The sequence below is a fragment of the Nelumbo lutea genome, chromosome 4 (genome assembly GCF_056320005.1).
Source record: "Nelumbo lutea isolate HS-2025 chromosome 4, American lotus-T2T, whole genome shotgun sequence".
In the NCBI taxonomy this organism is placed as follows: Eukaryota; Viridiplantae; Streptophyta; class Magnoliopsida; order Proteales; family Nelumbonaceae; genus Nelumbo; species Nelumbo lutea.
This window is the reverse complement of record NC_142687.1, coordinates 83364817-83389090: the sequence shown is the minus strand read 5'-3', so window position 1 is coordinate 83389090 and position 24274 is coordinate 83364817. Positions and strand designations below refer to the sequence as shown.

At 37.5% G+C, this 24274-nt stretch overlaps 1 protein-coding gene across 24 annotated transcripts; it reads right to left on the bottom strand.

Moving 5' to 3' along the window:
* Nucleotides 1-910: 910 nt before the first annotated feature.
* On the bottom strand, nt 911-16759 carry LOC148861394 (ARM repeat superfamily protein). 24 transcript variants are annotated; one of them, XM_088985935.1, is made up of 10 exons: nt 16130-16730; nt 15896-15998; nt 14548-14586; nt 8054-8553; nt 6878-7160; nt 5598-5634; nt 2737-2810; nt 2532-2625; nt 2270-2352; nt 911-1418 (listed from the first exon to the last, which is right to left on the bottom strand). In XM_088985935.1, the coding sequence occupies exons 5-10, from the start codon at nt 6947-6949 to the stop codon at nt 1242-1244; spliced, it is 537 nt and encodes a 178-aa protein (XP_088842061.1). In that variant the 5' UTR covers nt 6950-7160; nt 8054-8553; nt 14548-14586; nt 15896-15998; nt 16130-16730; the 3' UTR covers nt 911-1241. The 24 variants fall into 24 exon arrangements, with proteins under 24 accessions (XP_088842061.1, XP_088842056.1, XP_088842052.1 ...); XM_088985930.1 differs by lacking the exon at nt 8054-8553 and having other exon boundaries at nt 6878-7194; XM_088985926.1 differs by lacking the exon at nt 8054-8553 and having other exon boundaries at nt 6878-7191.
* Between the last annotated feature and the right edge of the window lie 7515 nt (nt 16760-24274).

Below are 24274 nucleotides of genomic sequence, written 5' to 3'. Positions count from 1 at the left end.
TGCAAAGAACAGTGTTGCACTCTCTTATATAGATCCCGGGAATTAAAACCTTTTGCAAATCATTTCGAAACCATAATTTATATACTTCTATATTTCATATAAAATATACCATGCAAAACAAATCTCAACGATTGAAATTAACTGCCGACAGTCTTAGTTTCCATCAGTGAGAGTGCATCCTCGATCACTACCTTTGTCCGACAAAGGGGCTGATCCTATCACTATGATCATTCACTCAGATGAATTATCAGATTGTCCCAACATACTTAGGTTTTGACCCACACTAAGGATCTCACTGATTGGTACATCAAAAACAGCCCAATTCGACACCTAGTGCAATATCATAATCGAGTCTAGGGGTCATGTGTAACTTTTCAGTTTTGCCCATCAATCTCCAAGGTCCAAGGCAATGTTAAAAATCTGGTCCATGTCAAAGATTCAATTAATTATACACTATATATGCCTAGGGTCTCACCCCGGCAGCTGAAACGAGCCACCCCAACCAACTTGGTAGCACCACAGTGTCAGCCTTATTAGGATAGGTTTCTCTAAACCAACTCACTGACTATGAACATTCTAAACTAACACGAGTCTCATTAAATATCAAATTTAAGGGTATTACATAGAAAACATACCAAGAGAACATGAATCAAATATGTACTTTTATTCATTTACAATAAACTCATAAAATACATCATTTTGATTGAAGCTAAAGGCATACAAAACTGTCTAACACATTCCCATAGTTTGTTTGGTATAAACAGAAATAGAAATGAGAATTAAAATCAAGAATGGGATTTAATTCTCAAGGAAGGGGTAGGGAATGGCCATTCCCTCAAATGGGGGAATGCCATTCCAACAGGATTCCACCCAACCAAACAGTTGGAATCGGAATGAGCCTAAGTTTATAAAAAATCATAACGCTTCCATTGAGGTATATAGAATCCACATATAAGAGTAAGACTGGCATTAGACTTCCTATCCCCTGGTCATCGAGGATTATTTATTTTCATAAACAGGATTCATTAGTATTATGCGAAAGATTGATAAAAATAGTTGGTCAATATAATTTACAAATGTCTGAGAACTGAATATTGAAGAAGCTACTTAATTGTATAGCAAAAAAAAATTAGTTACGTATAGACTGTTAATTGGTCCATAATGAAATCAATGGCACTTGAACCAGGGCTTAGCAGGCTTTTTGCCGCAACAAGTGATTCTTAAGAAATGCACTTCCTCTCTCACATCTTTTCAGGTACATGCTTGTCCAAGAATGCTCTTGCCAGATTGCTGAAGCTTACATTAACTGCTCCAGCTGCAGCATACCCTTGGATGACTTCAACCACTTCTGGCCTCAGAATCTCTTCCTTGGTGGATGCAGTACAGAGATAATACAAAGAACCAAGAGCATAGTTTACCTGCCAACCACATTTGATATGTACATGGAATTCAGATCATTAGTAATAGAATTTTATGCAAAATTATTAGAAACTCCAAGGAATGTCAGAAATTTATGTTTTTCTTTTGCTAGTAAACAAAAGTTCATGCAACTTTAATATTTCTTGCCCTAGAGGCAAAGTGGGACCCATGAAAGGAACATTATAAGACAAATTTGCACATGCCTTTTCAAGGTCCCAGATAGCTTGTAGGGCAAAGAAAACCAAGAGTTGCATTAACTCGTTGCTTACCAGCATTAGACTTTTTTGTGGACATGTAACAAACATAATTTTGTAAGTTTCACTTGATCAAGGGTAAATGGCAAGCACACATCAATTTCATAATTCTCCAATGCTTGATTATGAACAAAGTCCCGGCATAGAATGCATGCTCTGTGAACAAAGTTCCGGCATTCATGCACAAACCATATAAATTGCATATTACTTGCCGTTCAGTCATCTTCAGCATATTCCTAACCTATCTTATTTTCCTAGATTGACCATTAGTATTCGTAATTGCTTTACTGATGGTACAAAAGCAGGGTAACATTGGGTATAATCTAATTGTCCGATTTTAAAAAGTACATAATGGAAGGAGTAGCCATTATTTGGAAATTGATAATGGAAACAAACAATGTGCATACAAGGATGATAGTCAAGAAGTTTGGATTAATTTTAATCAAGTTCATTAGAATGTTTAATCAGAGCTACCCATCTGACCTCCAAAATCCCCTCTCCCACCCCAACAAAAGTTAAAATACAAAAAGAAGAAAAAGAACAAAGAAAACCCTAAAACAAGCAAATAAATAGCATGTAAGGGCCTATGAACTTACAGTGTTTCTAACTGGACTAGATAAACATTGTATGATCAGAGGAATGCCACCACACCGAGTGATAACTGCAGCATTTTCTGGATCTATAGGAAAAAAAGAAAGTCACGTTTAGGTACTTCTGGGTATTTTCTTCTTGTAGTACTTTGTGTACTGTTGGGAAAAAATGCAGGTTTATAGCAGTAATCAGATTAACTAAACGTAAAATGCATGCTCATTGTGGCAATCAGATTTAACAGAAAGGGATTCAGATTTTTGGTCTTACCTACACATGAGTTGCAAATCCCACCAGCCCCAAATTCCACAAGTTTCTCATTTGGCTCCGTTATGCAGTCAAGGAATAGTTCCAGAACATTAAGCTGTTTTAGCAACATAGATGGATGTGTTATTGGATGTATTTGATACTTTGATGTAAGAACAAGATTCTTGCACATTCTGAATATTAAAGTTGATCCAATATTGTTTTGAACCTGGCGTAGAAAGGTATAATTATAAGGATCATAAGCAAAGTTTGCCAAATGAGCAACTATTCTCTCCTTTGACTCTGTAAAAGAAAGATCCCTGAATCAAAAAAAAGAAAAAAATAAAAAAAAAAGATAAAACATAAGACATCAATCCACCAAGCACAATACTAACAGTCCTATCTGGTACACTGACCTGCCCAGTTTCTGTTGGTTTTAGTTCAGCCAATCCAATTAGGGGGTTCAAGTCAGGCACCTAATTTGAAAACTTTACACTGTTACAGACTAGGGCTTTCAGGTCAGGCCCACTCTAATTTTACCAAATTATCAGCCTGAGCCTGCCCAAGTTGCATCTAAGTTTAATTCCTGAGTCAGATCTCTATTTTGAAGGGTTTCTTCAATTTTTCAAGTTTTTTCATAGGTCTTGATTTAGAAGTCAATTTCTCCTCATAAATTCACATCAAATTTGTAATATGTCAAAAAAAATGGGGTTTTACTGTTCAGTCCACCCCCACAAATCTTAGCTCCACCATACAGTTGGGGTAGGTGCCAGCTCAGAATTGATGCCAATACATGGGCAGGTATTGCTGTTTAGGTGGAGGTGATTGAAATTTTGAATTGATGTAGGTCTGCAGTGGAATTCAGAATTCTGAGGTGGAGTGCAGTCAACTTATCCCAAAAAATAAAAAACTATTTGTGGAAGATTCTATACAAGTTTTTCTTAGCTCTGAAGTTGTTTCATCTGTATGTGTTGGGAAGTGTTTAAAAGAAAGAACCAGAATTACAATTGAGCCCAGAATAGAGAATCCCCAATCACCCCTTGCTTGGCTAACCCATCAGCAAACAAGTTAGCAGATCTCTTCAACCAACTGTACTTTATGTCCATGTCTTTAGCCAGCCACTTGATTATTTTTTTCTTTTCATCGCTGTAGCTCCACAACCCAGTCTTATCTTCTTTCAGCCACACCCTATTACCACCTATGAATCCCCTTCAACTACAAGCCTCCACAAGTGTACTTTATTTCCATGTCCTCAGCCAGCCACTTGAATTTTTTTCTTTTCATCATTTTAACTCCACAACCCAATCTTATCTTCTTTCTTTTTCATCATTTTTTTTACTCCACAACCCAATCTTATCTTCTTTCAGCCACTCTATTACCACCTCTGAATCCCCTTCAACTACAAGCCTCCTTATTTTCATTTCTTTTGCCCTTTGGACACCTTCCAAGGCCACATAAAGATCTCAGTGCTAAGAGAATCACTTACACCAATGGGCCTGAGAAGATGGCTGAAACAATCCCATTCTCATCCCTGAACACTCCCCCAATGCCAGATTGCCCGAGGTTCCCTCTACTACTGCCATCGAAGTTCAGCTTTATAAAACCAATGGGGAGAGGGATCCAAGATAGATTTAGACCCGCTTTAACCTGAGCAAAGCTAGCAATCTCTTTCCACTTTCTCAGCAAATCATCCAAAGTAAAGTCCATAAATAAATTCAAGGATTTTAACCAGTGCGTCACCCTTATGTGGATTAGTTCTATTACATTTTCAATGTTCCTCTCTTTTTCTGAGAAGATTCTTGAGTTTCTTTCTTCCCACAAAGACCAACACACAGCAGCCCTTAGGCATCTCCACATAATCCTTCCTCTTTTCAAATGCCACCTAAAGAAGGAGGAAGAAAATAGGCTTTGCACATTCGATGGGGGATTCCACCTACACACAAAAAGGGAGAATGCCCATTCCCAAATAGGTTTTGCAAAATGAAGAAACTAGTAGGTGATACCAGTCTCCCCATCAACTTTGCAGAGAATACACCTATGTAGGGATAAGCAAGTTTTGGGTCTCTTTCTTTGATGCAAATCACTAGTGTTGATTCTTTTCAGGAAAGTTTACCAACAAAAACTCCCAACCCTAGGAGGAATTGGCTTGCACTAAATCTCTTTAACAGTGTTTAAAAGTCCTTGGGTGTGATGCTAAAGGATTTTCTTCTTTGAAAGCCTTGTATTCAGGAAGAAGGATACAACTTCCCTAACCATCTTCTTCTCTTGATGTTTTTTTTTCCACCATAAAAGATTAACCATCCTTGAAGCTGCCCTGTATCAGATTGCTTCTTAAACAATTTAAACATTGGGAAGTCCAGCATAGATAAGGCAATTATCAAATGCTGATCCCTGCTATCCAAGGTTAGTAGGGGTAGACTGTGGAGTGTATATGGACCTAATCTCAAGCATTTTAGCATGAAGAGGCCATGCGTGGATTCTAATCCAAGATCTTATGCTTGTTAACCCAAGATTTTATCATCACACCAACATAGATGGTGGCAATAAATCATTTGGCTCATAATTAGTTCTGCATTCCTATCAGTTTTCTAGTGATCTAGATTGTAAAATCCACAAAGGCCAAATGGAGTGTATGGAAATCTTTTACTAATTAGTGGCAAGAAATATTCTTGCCAAACCCCATCTTTTGTACCAGCGAGAGGGCCCACTATACTGAACATATTGCCTACACATTTGCTCATTTATCATGCTCTGTTGGTTTAGAGTTTGTGTCTTCCTTCTCCAATACATTATCTTCACTTGTGAAAAAAAAAAGGAATAAACAAATAAGCACCAGACGAGAATTGTTCCTTCGGTGAAAAGTTTCAAATGGAAGATTCATATAAATCAGAAGATTATAATAAAGTCAAAAGCAAATTTATGTTTTTATGTTCTAGTTTTTCTTACTAGTTGCTAAACTGCAACTTTGTTACTCCTTCCTTGGTGCCATGATGTGAAATCTGCTTCTTTGAGGCATGCAATAAAGATAGGAAACAGAAAAAGAAAAAAAAAAATAGAAGAGCAAAAGGTTGTAACCTCAATGCTGCATACCTTCATCAGTTGTGTTCTGAAACTCACTAACCAACTCCTACAAAAAAGATAGAATAGGGGTAGACAAAGTAGTTAGCATTAACTACAGTAAATACAATAGCTTAGTTGTTTTCTAGAGATTTTTACTGTTGATCTTATACATGAGAACCAAAGACAACTAAGGCATGGCTTGGGTAAACTCATGAAATGCATTAAAAGAGTTGATACTGATCAGTGTCAGTTTTAGGGGACGAATGCCACCATCAATGCAAAGTTTCAGATGACTTATGCCAGAAACTGGAAACTTGATATGAGACATCATAAATCAATGTTTTAAAAGGTGGAGGCGTGATGCGAGGTGTTCCAGTTCATAGGAGCATTGGAAATAGTTCAGAACGTAAGAGGTGTAAACCTCCCGAACACAAGGAGGTGTAAGCCTCCTTAAGAAGAGGGGGATGAAAAGGATGAAGGAGGAAGTGTAAGCCTCCTTTTTCTTTTTTTTTTCCTTCTCTTTCTTTTTTTCTTTCCCCTCCCTTTCTTTTCCTTTCCCTTCCTTTCTTTTTTTGTCTTTTTATGAGGTGTGCGTGAGGCACAAGGCATATGCCTCAGAGGTATAAATACTGTCATAAACAACTTCTATAGACAAAACAAAGTGAGAAAAAAGAATATAGTTAAAAGCCAACCGGTTGGTGTTTAAGGGTTAACAATATTCAAGTTATTTAGAGTTCCATTTTTAAAGGCAAAAACCTCATCATCATCAAAGCCTTATCCCAACTATATGGGGCTGGCTACATGAATCCTGTTTCACCATTTCATTCTGTTCAGTGTCATATCCATCATCAAATTAAGGGCACTTAATCATTTACTTCCACCCAAGTCCTTTTCAGCCTGCCCCTAGCTCTTCTCATCCCTTCAACTTATAACAGATCACTTCATCTAATTCTTCTAACAGGTGCTGTACATGATCTTCTATGCATGCGACCATACCACCTCAGTCTACTTTTCTCATTTTATCACCTCCTCTCGAATTTTCATTCCAAGGTAACAATTCATTGACCAAGTAATTGAAGCATACCATAAACCTTTATACCAAGTAAATGAAAACTGTAACTGCAGTAAGCAAATGACTTTTTCTTTCTTTTTTTTGGGGGATGAGAAAAAGTCAGGTATCATTCCCTCAAGTCTCCACTAGTAACTACTCATCATTAGATTGGAAAACGAAAAAAAAAGTTTAATTTATCAGGAAAAGAATTGTGAAGTATGAATATCTTCTGAAGCACAGTTAATTGTATGAAGGGTACCTGAAGGTATTGGACCCTTGGAGTGCCGTATCTTCCTGTACGCTCTGCTTGCCTCCGATCATTAGTAAACATGAGGGGTTCTAAAATTATTGCAACAAATGGATTCTTTGATTCAATGTGCTTCCATATTACTGTGAAAAGGATTCTGTTCTCATTCTCTTCATGATTCTCTGATTATTTGTCCATTGCTACCTTTTCTTTTAGGATCCTTTAGTTTGAGTTACAGGCTCGAGAACAAGAAGAGTCTATGCAAATGTTCGCAGTGCTTCAATTATATTGGCAGCTATAGGCAAAAACAGAGGATGAGAGGAAACCTGCTGGGCAGTTGAATTCAAACAATAAAATATTTCAGCTTTAAAGGAACAGTAGAGAAAAAGAATCGTCATCATCCAAGCCTTGTCCCAACTATATGGAGTCGGCTACACAAATCATGTTTTGCCATTCGGTTCTATGTAGAAGACAAAACGCATCAGCTTAAAACATATCATTTATATCAAAATGATTAAATTTAACAGTCAGAGAAAAAAAGAGTTTTCTTTTTTTTTTGGAGGGGGAGGTGTTAAACTATTGAGTTGAGTTTCACTAGCCCTATTTGGTTGATAATTTGACTTTTTTTTACATTTCTCTTTTTATTTTGAACAAAACATTATTAAAGGCAAGCAACTTATAGGGAGACCCACATACTTTGAAAGGGGTGTGACCCTTAGCCACCTATACTTTTTGTCTTTATTGGCATTTAGTCCCTAGTACTTTTTCATGGTGTTTAGGGATGACAGTAGATCGAATTAAATGGTTATAACACCTTGACCTAACAAAATTATGTCAGGTTTGAGTAGATGTGATCAGGTTTTGGGCCAAGTTTAGGTTGAGGCTAACTTGCATCAGACTCAATCCATTGACATGTTGACATTGAAAAAGGAAATTGCAAACATAGCCTTCGCTAAGGATATGGCAGGACAGATGTGGATCATAAGCATAGACTTTGCTAAGCCCCAATACCGTACTCTACATTAAATGTTTTTTTTATCAGTAAAGAAGGAGAATTTTATTAAATTGAAAAAACAGATTACAACCAGCACGAAATTACAGATAGAGCTAGAAAAAGAATTACAAAACTGCCCAGAAAAGATGTCGTCTGTAAACTCCTTGTTTTGCTAGCGAGTCAGGGAGCATTACCTCTGAAATTGGACCAAGAAATCACCAGTTTTGAATCTCCTTCAACCTCCAGGTTTTTAAAATCTGCTTGTTTGGTTAATTTTAACCCCTGAAGAAGTGCATGAAGCTCAGCCTTTATTGAGTCTCCAACCCCTATAGGCCCTGAATACATAGCCAGCACTTTGTTTGCTGAATCTCTGAAGACACCCCCTATTCCTGCCAATCCCAGGTTCCCCATGGAGCTTCCATCAAAATTCAGCTTTACCTTAGTTGGAGCCGGGGGCTTCTATTCCATTACCATCTTTTCTTTCTTCTTAGATGAAGAGGCCACTTCTTTCCAAGCCCACAAGATATCAGCCACCCGAGAAGCTTTGGAACAGCTTAAGAGGTTTTACCCAATGAGCAACTTTTATCTTTATAGTTTCCACCAACTCTTCTTTTGATCTGCACTTTCCATTGATCTACACTATATGTTATCCAAGGTTTTTGAAAGGCTAAATGTGGAGGTTAAGCAGTTGGATCTGGGAGAGGCAAGGTGTAAGCCTCAAACCTCAAAAAATTATGAACATAGTTTGTAAATAATAGACATGAAAAAACACTGTCTAACTAAATTCTTATCTAATTCTATGTGGCTTATTTGGCATACCAATAGTCTAATAAGTAATAACCAATAATTAAAGGTTTGGATCTCACAAGAAATGCTTTTCTAAACTTTTTTAAGCTTATCAAAATAATTAATATAAAAAATATGTATTAATGGTTTTTCACCTTTTCTTGCTGTTTCTGTTTCCTGGGTTTGTAATCTGAGCATTTTTTCAATATAAATTGCATCCAGGCTTCAAAATAACTTCAAATGTAAAATTTATATTGTTAAATATATGAATCATATTTATGCATTTTTTGTATGAACGATAATAAATTTATTAATTCAGAAGCAGATTTAGAGTGAGTTCATACAACATCCCAGGGAGAGGCGCGAGCTGCAGCCCCTCCTTGAATCTTACAAGTAAACTAGGAAAGAAAAGCAAGAATCACAACTGAGCCCAAAACAATTCTTCCCTATTTACCCCTTGCTTGGCTAACGCATCTGACAAAGTATTTGCTGATCTCCCCACCCACTGTACAGTGACCAACATATTCCTTGTCAACCAACTAAATTTCTTCATTTCATTCTTGTAACGCCACATAACCTCTTCAGGATTTTTCAACCAACCCACCACCACATTGGAATCCCTCTCGATTGTTAGGTGTTATACCCCCAGCTGGTTTGCAAATTGCACCCCTTGTACAGCAGCTAATAGTTCTGCCCCGATGGAGTCCCCAATTTCTAAGGGACCTGAGTAGAGCAACAAAATCTCTCCCTTCACATTTCTCAAAGCACCCCCCCCCCATTCCGGATAATCCTGGATTACCCATGCTACTTCCGTCAAAGTTCAACTTCAGTGAGCCTTCAGATGGAGGAGACCAGCTTGTAATTGATTTGTCCTTCAGGGATGAACACCTCGCTACTGCTAACCAAATTCTCCAAAGGTCATTAGAGGAGAATTGATGAAAGATTTCCAAGGTCTTTAGCCAACGTATTGCCCTATTCAGCACACAGTCTTTCAATTCCTGACTGCTCTTTTCCTTTTCTTGAAAAATTCTAACATTCCTTTCTTCTCAAAGAGTCCAAATCAAGGCAACACGAATACATCTCCACATAATTCTCCCTATTTTTGTAGGCCAATAAAAGGTAAAATGGTTGAAGAACATGTGAACTTCTGCTGGTAGACTCCAACTACTCCCGAACAACGAAAGTAGCCAAGCCCAAAGATCTGCAAAAAAGGAACAAGATATTAATAGGTGGTAACAATCCTCACCATGAGCTCTACAAAGGATACACCAATTAGGAGAAATACAAAGGAAAGGTCTTCTTTTTTGTAGGTTATCTAGAGTGTTTACTTTCCCATGGAATACTTCCCAACAAAACGCCATAATTTTTGGGGGAACTAGCCTGCACCAAACTTCTTTTGGCGAAAAGGGTTGGTGAGTAGAAAGTTGAGAGATGAACTTGAAAAAAGAAGCACAAGTGAATGTTCCATTGGGTCTAGGAATCCATACCCTCTTATCTGGCTTGGAGGGATTCAAACAAACTTGATTAAGACAACCAAGCAAGACAGAAAGAGATTCGATTTCATCATCCCTAAGTCCTCTACGAAACCCGAAATCCCAAGTAGGATCTAAAGGTGTTCCCAAAGGTGAGAAATTTTGAGACCACCTCTTTTTTGTACAAAGAAACAAAAAATAGCAAAAGGAACAGATCCTTTAAAAGTGTGTCTCCTAGCCAAATATCCTCCCAAAAATGAACAGTGTTGCCAAAACAAACTTCATACCTGATAAAATTGAGGATTGCGGAAGGGTGTTGTGAATGGCCTTCCAAGGTGCTGCTAGGTTAGCTTGCCTTGATACACCAGCATCCCATCCATTCTCTGACCTCCCATGAATGCTTCCCACCACCTCATGCCACAATCTCTCTCTTTCCAATGGCCATAGCCACAACCATTTCCCTAATAGAGCTTGATTTTTTCCAGTTACCCTCCCAAGTCCCAAACCCCCCTCTTCTTTACTTCTACACACAATTTCCCAATTAACCAAGTGATCATTTTTTTCTTGTCTCGGCTCCCATAAGAAATCTCTCATCAACTTCTCCAGTTTCCTAGCTTCCCTTACCGGTATCCTAAATACAGACAAAAAATAGGTAGGTAAGTTAGCCAAGGTAGCTCTTATTAGGGTAGTTCTCCCTCCTAAAGAGACATAATTCCTCTTCCATGAGGCTAATCTCTTCTCAAACTTTTCTACCATTGGGGTCCAAAATCTACTCTCCCTAGGATTTGCCCCTAAAGGAAGCCCTAAGTATGACATAGGCCAAGCAGAGTTGGAACACTCAAGAAAAGGGTCTAAAAAATGGTAGGGTGCAAGTCCAATACCTAATTTGAAGATTTTGCACAGCATTAGGTCCGGGCTTTTGGGCTGGGCCCATTGAAATTTTATCAAAACCCTAACCCAAGCCCACCCAAGTTGCACCCCTAAAAAATGGAGGTACCTCAATAAACATGTGACAACCCAATAGTCGAACCGTAAAATAGACCTTAATGTGAATTTCTTCACAAAAATAAATTGAGACTTGAGAAAAAAAAATGACACTTATTTCCTATTCTCCCTAAAAGATGAATGACTAACAAGAAATTTCAATGATACAAAAGAATATCGTATCTTTAGTAAATGGTAACAAGATTCACCATCAGATTGACCCATCTACCTTTGCTTTACCGAAGAAGAGGGGAAGAGTAATATGGAGGTACACTAGGGCAGCAGTGGTGTGGACCTTGTAGGAAGAGAGAAATGCCAGAATCTTCCAAAAGAAAGAAAGGAGCAAGCGACAAATTGTGGAGTGTGTAATGACTAGGGTTATAAACTGGCTACAAACAATGGAACTATTCAAAATTTTCACATTTGATGATATTTGGAGGAATTGGCCTTTAGTGGCTTCTAGCTCAATGCAGAAGGTTAAGGCAAGGTTGGCTTAGGCTCCTCCCATTGAAAGATTTCTGAAATTAAACTTCGATGGGAGTAGTCAAGGCAACCCAGGCCCAGCTAGAATAGGAGGGGCCATCAGAGACAAAGAAGGAAACTTAAGAGCACTCTTCTCAGGACTGGTGGGGAATGGAGACTCCTTAAAGGCAGAATTGTATGCAGCCCTACATGGTGTACAGATTGCAAAAGAGTTAGGATTGAAAAAGTTGGTGATAGAAGGGAACTCCAAGGTGGTTGTGGGTTGGCTAAGAAACCCAGATTCAATGATCTAGGCTTACAAAAATGAAATGAAGAAATTCAAATGGTTAACTTAGCAGATGGAGGTAACTATACAATGGGTGGGGAGGGAGGCAAATGCTTTTGCTGATTCTCTAGCTAAACAAGGAGTAACTGAGGAACAGTTGAACTGGGCCCAATTGTAACTTTATGATGTTTCTGTATTAATGAGAGGCTGCATCTCACGCCTCATATTGGGATGCTTGTAACGAACTATTTATCATTTGCTTCTAATGAAATCAATTGAATATTTCTATCAAAGAAAAAGAATATTTATCTTTTCTAGGATAGGATGTATCCTTCACATAAGTAGGGAGACATACTTATCTTGTGTAAGTATTCTTTTTTTTTGGCTTCATATCTTGTGTAAGCAAGTATTCTTATTAGGGCTAAATCATCTCATTTCTATCGAGGAGGTTAGGTTGTAAACTTACCCCTAATCCTAAGTAGAGACTAATTAATGAGAACTAAAATTATTTGATGTCATTAAAAAGAATGAAATAGGATGTTGCTTTGGACATGCATTGTTTACATTGCCTAAATGGGATGCATAACTACTACCATATTTGAAAAGGAAGTTGCTCTAAACTAATTTTCTAAGGAATGTACCCTTTGATGATTGGCCATCTAATAACTAAAATGCATAAAATTGCAACCTTAATCATAAGTTGTGTAAACAAATATTGATAGAAGGCATGCTTAAAATAATACCAAGACTGATTTAATCATCATACAAGAGGTTTCTAACATGCAAGATCTCTCTATTGCTTCATTTCATATTCTATTTCACAACAAGATGTAGTAGAGAGACGACTGAGGTTTTACCGAAAAGGACTGAAAATAGAGATGAAGGGAGATGCAGTCAAGAGGACAAGGTGACTGGGGTGATAGGAGCAAAGGAATCGGGAGATGTGGAAGAGTCAGTGGGGAAGGGTGAAGGAGAAATGATTAAAGATCTAATAGAGGAGAAAGGAGGGGAGGAAGATCTAGGGACTGGGGAAGGGGGAAGAGAGGAAGGAAGTAAGACAGGAAATGGAGTTAGAACATACAAAAGGAAGAAGTGCAGAGCTTTCCCCTTGGGAGAAAGTAGAGAATGAGAGTTAGGGGAGGCTAATGAATATGAACCATTGATGGATGAGATACATGAGGTGGAGAAATCATGTGATTTAGAGAAAGTGGTAAATAAGGAAGTAGGAGTCAGCAAAATTTTGGGACTACTTTTCCTAGGAGGGGAGGAGTATGCAAAGGAAGCATTCAGATCAGTGGAGGAACAAAATGGGGGAAAAGAGAGTAATAGAGAGTAATGTTGTTCCAGTGTTTGATTGCAATTCTGCTAACCCTTTAACTCTAGAGAGGGAAGAGTGTACTAACAAGTGTGGGCAGTGATTTAAAAGGTGCGCCTCAGGCGCACAGGCGAGGCGCATTTTAGGGTAGGCGCCTCGCCTAGGTGCTAGCAAGGTGCACCAAGCATGCCCTTATGAAAATTTGCCGCTTTTTCCTTCTTTTTTTTTTGAGTCTATCAACTGGGCAGGGGGCTCCGCCCCCAGACCCCCATTCGCTCGCTCACCGAAGCTTCAAGAATCCCCTATTTGGTAATGTTGTCCATTCATTCATCCTAATAAAGTATCTTCCTAAAAGCAATTAAAACTATAAAATTATTATTTTTTGTGTTGAAACTAAGAATTTAAGACCCTAACACGGACTTGTTTGGGCTTGCCTCGAGGGGCGTGGCACAAAAGCGGCTCGTAGAATTAGGAATGTAATATGTCCATAGTTTTCAAGGCACTTAGGCGTTGGAATTTTAAAATGTTTGTTTTATTGAGTTTTTACTTTATATATGCTTTTCTAAGTCATTTTATTGGTTTTGTGTGCTAACTAACAATCATGTACACTAACTATTAACACTATAAATCATTCAAATGAGTATAAATTTCATATAAAAAACTAAAAATATAAAATATTATCAATAAAAAGGAGTCTAAACCAACTAGATATATATGATATATATATATATATAATCAATTAATCAATGAATCAAGTTTCAAACATGTAATTCAGCCATAAAAAAACATTTGAAGAAGAGAATCCGATTCAGGCATACAATCACTGAATCAAGTTTCAGCCATCAGCCATGTAGTTCATCCATATAAAAAAAAAATCAGCCATATAATCATATACATTAATGATATAAAAAAAATTGAATGAGAAGAAGAAGAATTAAAGAAGAGATTAGAGAAGAATTGAAGAAGAGAAGAAGAGTAGGTTCGGCAGCTTCAGCTGTTAAAAACTAAGATGATTCAAGTGTGAATCATAACTGAAATACTGATTGAGTAGGGCGTAGCCCCTGTTTTTTCAAAACAAAAAAAAAGGATTCATGGGGCGGACTGACGACTGAGAGAGTGAGAGTGACTGAATGAGAACAGTTGGACTCATGGAGTGGAAGAAGAAGAAGAAGAAGAAGAAGAAGAAGAAGTGGAGAAAGGGAGGACTGAGGAGTACAGGGGCGGATTAGAAAAAGAAAAGGAGGACGGCGAGCCCCTCTTTTTTCGACTGAAATCTGAGAAGAAGAAGAAGAAAGGGAGGACGGGCGGAGCCTCTGTTTTTTCGAAAAAAAAAAGGCTGAAACTTTGAAATCTGGAGAAGAAGAAGAACTGAAGTTATCATACCTGGTCGACTAAGGTGCGATTGAGCTGGGCTGCTCGAGCCTGCATCAAGGGTTTCTTAAAAAAAATTAGAGATACTAAAATGATATATAATACTCTTAAAAGCAAAATGATACAATGTAACACAGGTTTGTTTTAAAAAAAAAAAATCAGATGCATGGAGGCGCCTAAGTATCCGCTTAAGTCTCTATCTAGGCGAGCGCCCGGTGCGCAAAACATATGACGTTTGGGCGAGGTGCTGTCGCCTAAGTGCCTCGTTAGGCATCGTCTTAGTATTAGCTATTTGATGCAATTGAAAAAAAAAAAGATTATGGATTTTATATGTTTGACAATATTTTATATGCTTGATTTTATTTTTAAATTTTTATTTAAATATAATTTATATATTATATTTATGTATTTTAATTTTAGATAATAGATTTTTTAAAATATTTATTTTAAAATTTATATTTATATTTTTATTAATATTATGTTTTATAATTTTTTATTTGTTTTGAACTTTTTGCTTCTTTTTTTTTAAATTGTAAACTTTGTCTTAAAAAGGCACGCACCTCGCCTTGTGCCTTGCACCTCAGGCGCAAAATGGTCCTTGCGCCTCTTTTTGCTCTTTGCGCTTTTAAAACACTGAATTTGGAGAGGTAACCAAGAAACAGGAAGTAGTTTCTGAAGAGGTAGCGAGTTAAACAAAGGTGTCAATAAGGAGCATGGAAGAAGCTGTGGGAACTGTTAACACAGGTGGAAGATTCAGAACTCAAAAGAACAGAAAAGGCCAACAGCAGATTCCAGTTTCAAAGGTTTTTGTGTGAACAAAAGGAGGCTTTTGTGGGGGTGGAGTTAGGGTTGGATCTTCCGTGTGTGTCGGATGTGGTTGTTCGGGTTGGGCTTTCATCCAAGGGTTGCTATCTTAGTTTTCGATGTTTTCCTTTTTCTGGTTTGTAAGGGTCTGTACTGTAGTTTGGGTTGGCTTTTGTTGGGGTTTGGGGTTTTTTCAATGGGTTTTCCAGTGTTTGTTGCTTCCTCTCATCACCTTTCTTGTATCTTCTTTTTATTTTAATAAAATTTTTATTTTATTTTCAAAAAAAAATTCCATTTCCCATTTAGTGAGCTTGGATTGGACATGGAACGTGAAGACTGGTGCTATGGCATGAATAAACTGTACAGGTTCATACCCCAATTGTCATGGATTTTACTCATCTCTATAAAGAAAAGAGATAAGAGCAGGGAAGTTTTCCATATGAAGAGTTGTGGAAAGACAGCTTGACAAACAAGGCAAGCAAAAGAAGCAACTGTAACTATGATGCCTCCAAAAAATTGGCTTGAAACCTCACTCAAGGATGGAGTCACCACTCACCATGAACCTAAGGTGGTGAGCCCCAAAGGTTTCCTTTTGAATATCTTTCTTCGATTGTGGCCCCATTCTTGACTACTTGAACAAGAAACTCTATCGCCCTAGACTGGAAAGAAAATAAATAAATGATATCAAAGAGGCATGAACGTGCCTGAAACAGAACCATTTACAATAGACAAATCAACAAACATCTGTTAGGTAAACTTAAAACAAAATTGTATTGAATCGAATTCATACCAAATGCTAGCACAGTCCAATGACGTCCCCTGAACCAAATTTTCAGATTGGGACCCAATAATTGGTCCAATCTCTACTGGATGCATGTCCATAGCAACTCCATAGAATAGAGCGGAACAGGAGAAAAACAGAGATATCGAACCCTATAGCTTACCTCCTTAGAACGACTCTAGGACTTCTTGGGGGTTTACAAATTGATTCTTTCACCCAGAAGTGGTTTCTAACAAGTGCAATGATACGAACTAGAATAAGGAGTCCGCAGAAACAAGGACGTCTTCTGGTTCTTTCAATGGCATCTTCGAAAAGCAAGGGAAAAAAAGTATATGAATAAAAGAGAATGGGGAAGGAATAGTGTGATTCAGGTAGCCTTCTCGTAGTGATTTTGATTAGAGCTAAGCAGATACTGAGAGGGCCTCCTCAAGCTGGAAGTCAGTAACAATTTCAAATACTGAAATTTTGGGGTTTTAATACCATGGAGGAAGTCAGGAAGGATAAACACCGGCTAACATGGTATATTCTCATGAAGCAAATTACATCATTTGTGAAGCTTTAAAGGATAAACACCGGCTAACATGCCCTTGCACACAATCTCTTTCTCACTAATCTCTTTCTCTTGGCTCCTTTCTTCTCTTATAATCTCACCGGCATTTCGAAGAAGTAATAAAAGAGAGATCAGAAAGACAATACTGCCATCTCTCTTCTTCGCTTTTTCCGCCATTATCAAATCTTCAGTGTTTCCAAACCCTAGGGACCTAAATTGTAGAGGAAACTGTGTAGTCTTATTCAATCGGAGTTGTTATCACTGATTAGACCTGTTCATGGGCCGGGTCGGGCTTGGGTTGGGCTTTTACTCTTCATTAATGAAAATATATGGGTCGGGCTTTTACTCTTCATTAATGAAAATATATTAGGCCCGAGCCCGAGCCCGGCCCAACCAACGGGCCTACAACTTGGGCCCGAGCCCGAGCCCAAAGTCCGACCTAATAAAAAAATTAGAAAATTTTCCTATTCAATAATCAATATAAATTAGAATTTATTTACATTAAAAAATATATATATAAATTCAAAATTTATTTGCATTAAAAAAAGAATATAAAGAAGGGAAAAAGGAAAGAGGTGAAAAAGAGAGGGGTATTCGACTAGGGTTTTTAGGTTTATTTATAGGCCAGGCCGGGCCGGGCTCGGGCTGGGCTATTTTGGTAAATCCCAAGCCCGGCTCGAATTTATTGCGGGCCGGCCTTTTTGGCCCAAGGTTAAGCTCGCGGGCCCATATACCTATTCAAGCCCGTCCAGGGGCCAAGCCGGGCCACCCGGCTCATGAACAGGTCTACTTCTAATCAACTTTATGCCTGCCTTTCTTAATTCCTTTGAATATTTGTTGATTTTGTAGTTCCCAACGATAATGTCTGGTTCTGGAGGTTTTACCTTTGCTCGTAATCATGGAGGGGATCAGTTTTATAATCTGCCTCTAATGCGAAGGCATCAATAACAATTGTCGCAGCAACAACAGTTGCAACAACAGCTTCAGAGGCCGACGAAGCCAAAGGCACGGGTCGAGATTGAGAACATAACGGAGTCTGATGGCATCGTCGAAATGCTCATTTTTAATAAGAAGAATAAAGATGCATTAACATTAGTTGAAAGGGGTCTTGTGGGGGGATCTCATTTGTTTATTTATTTTTAATAAAAATCTTTTATATTAAGAAGAATAAAGATGCATAACATTAGTTGAGCTGCATCGAAAAGGGGGCGGGGGGTTTGGGAGGCGAAGCCCCACAGCCGAAGGGGTAGGGGGAACCACTCTCTTTCCCCTTATTTTTTCTTCCCTTTCCTTTCATTTTCTTTTCTTTCCTTTTCTCTTTTTTCTTTTCTCTTTCTTTTTCTTTCCCCTCCCTTTCTTTCCCTTTCCTTTCCTTTCTTTTTTTTTTCTTGTTTTTCTGTCTTTTTATATAAGATGCGCATGAGGTGCATGAGTCATACGCCTCTAGCACGCCTCATGAAAAAAACACAAGAGGCATATGCTTTAGAGGTGTCAACGCCTTTGGCATACGCCTCAAGGCGTTTTGGGAGCACCTCACCTGGAGGTGTGCCTCCAGCATACACCTCCCACACCTTTTAAAACACTAGTTAAGATAACACCTAACCACACAAACATTAGAGAAAATCGAATGTTACAACTCAAAAATGAAAAAAAAAGACAGAAAGAATCCCCCAACCAGGACATAATTTAATCTTCAGGTTCGAAAGCTTCATCTTGCCCAAACCCCATCTTCATACCACACCTCTCCACCTTCATCGACGATAGGCTTCTTGAGGCTCTCTTACTTCTTTCAAAAACTTTGAAAACCCTTCTAGAAAACTCTTCTTCTCCTAAGATAAATAGGCCTAAACTCTTTCCGATCATCACATCCTTTTTTGCCAAATTTTCAATTTCCAACCTCTTTCCTTTCTCCTCCACTCTGATAGTCAAAGAATCATCAAGAATCATCTTGCTTTCTTGATCCCCCATACACCTTTTCTGACACCTCCACCTCCACCTCCCCCTCTAATGTTTGAGACTTAGTGCCCCCATTCTCATCAAGCTTCTTTTTTGAGCCTATGATCCTAGGCCATCGTTTCCTATAAACTTTCTTAAACTTGTTTGTAGAACCAGCAACAATCAAATGTCCTTTAGTCTTGAAAAAAAAAATTGAAACATGAACAATTTGGAACTTGCCTGAATCTTTGCCCTTTTTCCTCAATGCCAACCCCTCTTCATCCTTGTCCTTGTCCACCAGTCTCTTCCGACCTAGGTCCACTACAAGTTTGCCAACTTGGACATCAATTCTTAGCAAATTATTGATAACATCAATAATGTCGCTCTCTTCTTCTTTACCCTTCTCCCTTGAATTGTAGGCCTTTTTTATTCTAACCTCACTTCCATCCCCTTCCTCCTTCCTCCTTGCTGTTTTTTCCCTCTTATTTTTCCTTTATTTCCTTCCCCCTAGATTATGTTTTTTCCATCATTTTCTCCCTCACATTGCCCCAAACTTTGACCTTAAGCCTCCCTCCCCCCCGCAACTATATGGTGTCAGCTACATGAATCCTGCTCTGCCATTCCGTTTTGTTCAGTGTCATATCAATTGTTAAATTATAAACCATTGAATTGTTTCTTACTACTTCAACCCATGTCCTTTTGGATATGCCCTTAGCCTTTTAGTCCCTTCAACTTGTAACAGATGACTTCTTCTTACTTGTGCCATGGATGGTTTTCTCTACATGTGACCAAACATCTTAGTCTTCTTTCTTCATTTTATCACTTATTGAAGTTACTCCCAGGTTCCACCAAGTAAGTTCACTTTTGACCCTGTCATTTCTAGTTTTCTCATTCATCCATCTCAACTTTTGTATTTCTGTCAGTTAATTTTTTAGACATATTTCTTGATTACTCAATACTATCCCATACAACATTGCAACCCTTAGAATCATTTTATACAATTTTGTTTCACATAAGGTTCCAGATGCACCCCTTTGTTTTGCCCATCTGGCCAAATTCTATGGGCAACACGCACCTTGCCTTGCACCACAATCTCTAGGAACTATTTTGCTTTAGCTTTTCTTCACGCTTCCAAAACTTTGGGTTCATTTAGTCTTATACTGAAGAGGTCAATATCAGAAAATTTAACATTTAAGGATTAAAATGAATAACCAAAACTCAATCATAAATGCTATATAAAATTTCTAAAATGTAATTCAAGAGTGCAATCAAGAAATTGTTGAATATTCTAGATTCAAGAACTCACAATTAAGAACAAGAGTTAACTTTCAATATTTGATAAATAAATCAGAGAAGTAATTCAAGAGTTAGTTTACTGGAAGTGTAATTCCTCAAAAACCTCAAACATATCCACACCTACCTAGTCTTCCATGTCATTACTAAATTCAACTAAACAAAGCTTTATCCAAACTATTTGGGATCAGCATCAACTACATGGCTCCTATTTTCAATTTCCACTTTATCAAGAGCCATGTGATGTTTCTTTTTAAATTATGAATTATTATATCTTTTTTAGTGATCATCCCTTTTGGCCTCCTGTCTCTTTAGATCCACCAAGATGCAATAAGTCACTTTTTTCTTATCGATGCACTGGGTGGTCTTGTATGCTCATGACTAAATCATATTATCTACATTTTGACATTATGTTGTTACCTATTTAAGTTACCACTATGTATTTAGTAATGCACTCATTTGTAATTAGGGATGTTAGTGTGTTGGGTTAAGTGGTAAATCTACACTGACCTGACCCTATTGGTTAGGGTTGGGTTAGCCTTAATCAGGTTGCGGGTTGGATTGAGTTCAATACTCCCTCTTCATTTAGTCAGGTTGGGTTCCGGTGGGTGTTGCTTTGGGTTAGGCCCTATTTCTAATCACTTCATTTATATATTTACCAACCATCCATCTCAATATTTTTATATCTGCCATGCCCATTTTATTGACATGTTGGTCTTTGATTGTTTAACACTTTGCTTAAGGTAGAAACATTGTTAAATGCTAATTAGACCTTCAAAAAGAGGTCTAAAATGTTGATTTTGTTACCAAGTAACACTTGATATGAAAAATGGCATTCATTTGGTTCATTTTCTATTCATTAGTATCAAATAAGGTAGGGGATAAAAAATGAAATGCCACATAGAAGTGTCCTTAAGAATCTGTGGAGTTATGGATTCCCATGTATATCCAACACTTACATGCTATACATTTAGGAGAACCCATGTATAGTTTTCAAAGCACCAAGGCAAGCTAAGCTATAGGGGAGTGCCTTGTTGCCTAGGCAATGGATTATTTTTTTTTACATAGAAACCTTGAACCCTAGGGGAATTCCCTAGGTTCCATAGCAACCAATTACCATCTTTCATTAATAGTTATCTATAGACTTCATAAAAAAGTACAAGCTTCATATCAAAACATAGAAAATGAATTTATTTGTCAGAAGAAAAATAAGAAAGAAAATGGTGGAAGGAGAAGAAGATGATGATTGGATTGAATTTTAAGCTCTACCTTGCTTGTTGATTCAGATTTAGAAATCTTTGAGGGTTCAAGACAGTATACACCAACATGTTTGTTTATTGAACCCTAACAAATGAGAGTAATATATAAACCTAAAAAATGAATAGATTAGTTTACTATTATCTATTTAATTATTATAATATAAAAAAAACAATATAAAAGTGTTTTTTATAGCAACATCGTATAAAATAGATAGGCAATTAAATGAAGCAATTAGGCAACCATCCATGAGTGTCTTGTCACCTAGGCATTGCCTTGACAACTGAGTCCATGCAACCCCACTTGGTATAGGCCACTTACACACTACACCAAGTGCACTTCCACCTTACTATTCACTCTAATTATATGAGCAGTATGCTTTTCTATCGATTACTTTCTATGTATTATCTTCGTTTGTGGACTAGATACTGACCTAACCTTTGTCACTTTTTGCACAAAGTGGATACTCAGACACAAATTCACGCATGTCTTTCCAAGATTTTACCATTGCACCAAGCAATGGCCTTTTTTTTTAAGAGTAAAGAGAAAGATTTCATTATAAGGAAAGAAGATAAAGTACTCATGTGAATCTGTCAAGATGACAACCAAATAGACAAATCTACATAATAAAACTCAACAATACAAATTGAAGTTAAAAGAAGATCCCAGGACCTCACCCAGTTACACCTATCTTCCTAAAGACTCCTGTATTCCACAAAATGACCAGACCCTCTAGCATTCCTCTCGATTTAACTCCACCCAATCTCCACTGACCACCCCCCACATTTCATCCTTCTTTTGTAGATCAAAACTTTTCATTTTTGCTTCCTATGACAAAATCATCTATGGTTTGTGTTTTCTTATTAGATTTCTTACTACAGCTCTTCTTCCTTCCTTTTAACCCCTCACATTCTAACTTCACTACTCCATTCCTTCCCCCACCCCAAAAGAATAGTCCAAGGGATTTGCCCATTGTCACTTCCCTTTCTACTAGCTTATTAATTACTGCTTCCCCATTTAGAGCAACTTCATTATTTTCTTGTTCTTTGACTCCCCTCACCTCCACCTCTTCCTTCTCACCCCCCCCCAAAAAAAAAATCCCTTCGCCTACGTCTCCATCCTTGGCACCAACTTCCCTAGAGGATAACCCTGAAAATCCTCTTTTCATACTATAAACAAAGTTCTGCCATTGCCTCCTGACCCAATGTAGTGTTTTCTCCTAGCCACCTCCCCTCTCCTCCTCTTTTCCTACCCTCTTCCTTACCTCCACTCCTCTCTGCTCTATCAAGTCACCAAAAGATAATGGATCAAAAGGACTCACCTCTTTGTTGCCCTCCATCATGTCTCTTGGTCTATAATCTTAATTGTGCATTGATTCTAGTCCATATTTTGATGAATAAGCACAGACTATATCTTAAATTTGCATCTTATATAAGTGAAAGTTACAATTTACAAATAGACGCAAGTGAAACATTACAACTTAAATATGTAATGAAATTTAATTTGTAACAGAACATAAACATGCTTAGAAATAGAGTAATAAATTATAAAAGAACAACATATCATTTTACCTAGGAATTACCATAGTTGTCTACTTTGCCCTAAGTTGTGTAGGCATTAAGGATCTAATATAGTTGTCTACCTTGCCCTAAGCTAACCTATCACATTGTGTAGGCATTAAGGGTCTAATTTATTTAGGCTATTGCCTAGGTGATGCCTCTGTTGATGTCATTGATTAGAAAATGGGAAATGGGTAAATGTTTTAACTTTTAAGGGTTGATAGGAATAACTTCATGTAGCCAACCCCATAGAGTTAGGACAAGGCTATGATGATGATGATGACATGGTTGGTGTCTTGCTTGTATAGGATATAAACTCAGTTTGGCTTTAATCCATATCAATGTTGTCAATATCATTAATATGGATGAATAACAATATGCTGATATGGGATTTTAAAAAAAGTCTAAGGGTGCAAGTGTTTAAGGTATCATATCAAATTTATTTTTCATATTAAGATGATAAGGTTTGTTCTAAATCTTTGGACATTGGTATATGGAAAAGTAGTTAATAATTCAGGAGCATTGTTAGTAATGTTCTATTACTGCATGTTTGGGTTTCTTTTTTTTTTTCATTTTATAGCACTTATTTTTACAAGATCTCGAATGCATGTGGATATTATTTAACCTTACCATCCAAGATCTATGGTTATCCCCTTGCGAACATTGATTCATGCGGATATTGTTTTGGTTGTAATCATAGTTGTCAAAGCAACGCCTAGGCGACAAGGCGCCCTTGGAGGCTCGCCTCGTTCAGTCGCATAGCAGTTTTGTATACTGTCTTATAAAATACTTTTATATTGTTACTTTTTTGAAATTATAATTATAAAATAGACATTATTAAACAAAAGTATTCATTTTTTGTGTTTATAAACTAATTTCTTTTTATTATTTTCTTATTTGTTAGGGTTTAATCAACACAAGCATTGCTAACTGCTGTATTGAACCCTCAAAGACTTCAGAATTTGAACCAATAAGTAAGGGAAAAACTTAAAGTTTTGTCTAATCAACACATTTCTTCCTCCACTTCTTCTTCTTCTTCTTCTTCTTCCGCCTTTTCTTTTCTTCTTTTCCTATAACAAAAATAGGGGTTCAGTCCCTATATTTATTGAATTTTCTTTTCTTACTTATTTTTCTTCTCATAAATATATTGATTTTCTAGACATAAACATGAAGTTTATAATTTTCTTATGAAAATTATCGATAGTTATTAAGGAAAGATGGTTATGGAACCTAAGGAACTACTTAGGATATGTATTTTTCACTTAAAAAAATCCATCGCCTAGGCGACAAGGCGCCCCCCTGTCACCTACCCTTGCCTTGGCGCCTTGAAAACTATGATTGTAATAACCTAAATGGCAAAGCTTTGACAGCCCCAAAAACAACCAACTGGCACTCATAATGGTCCACCTTGGGCCAAATTGTGGTCTATTAGGGCCAACAAAACCCCAACCCTGGGGATTGAATTGGGCAAAAATGTAATCCAGCTCAACCTACATATGTATAAGTGAGCACAATTATGAGAATAGACCGCTATCTATCATATCTTGAAGCATTAATTGC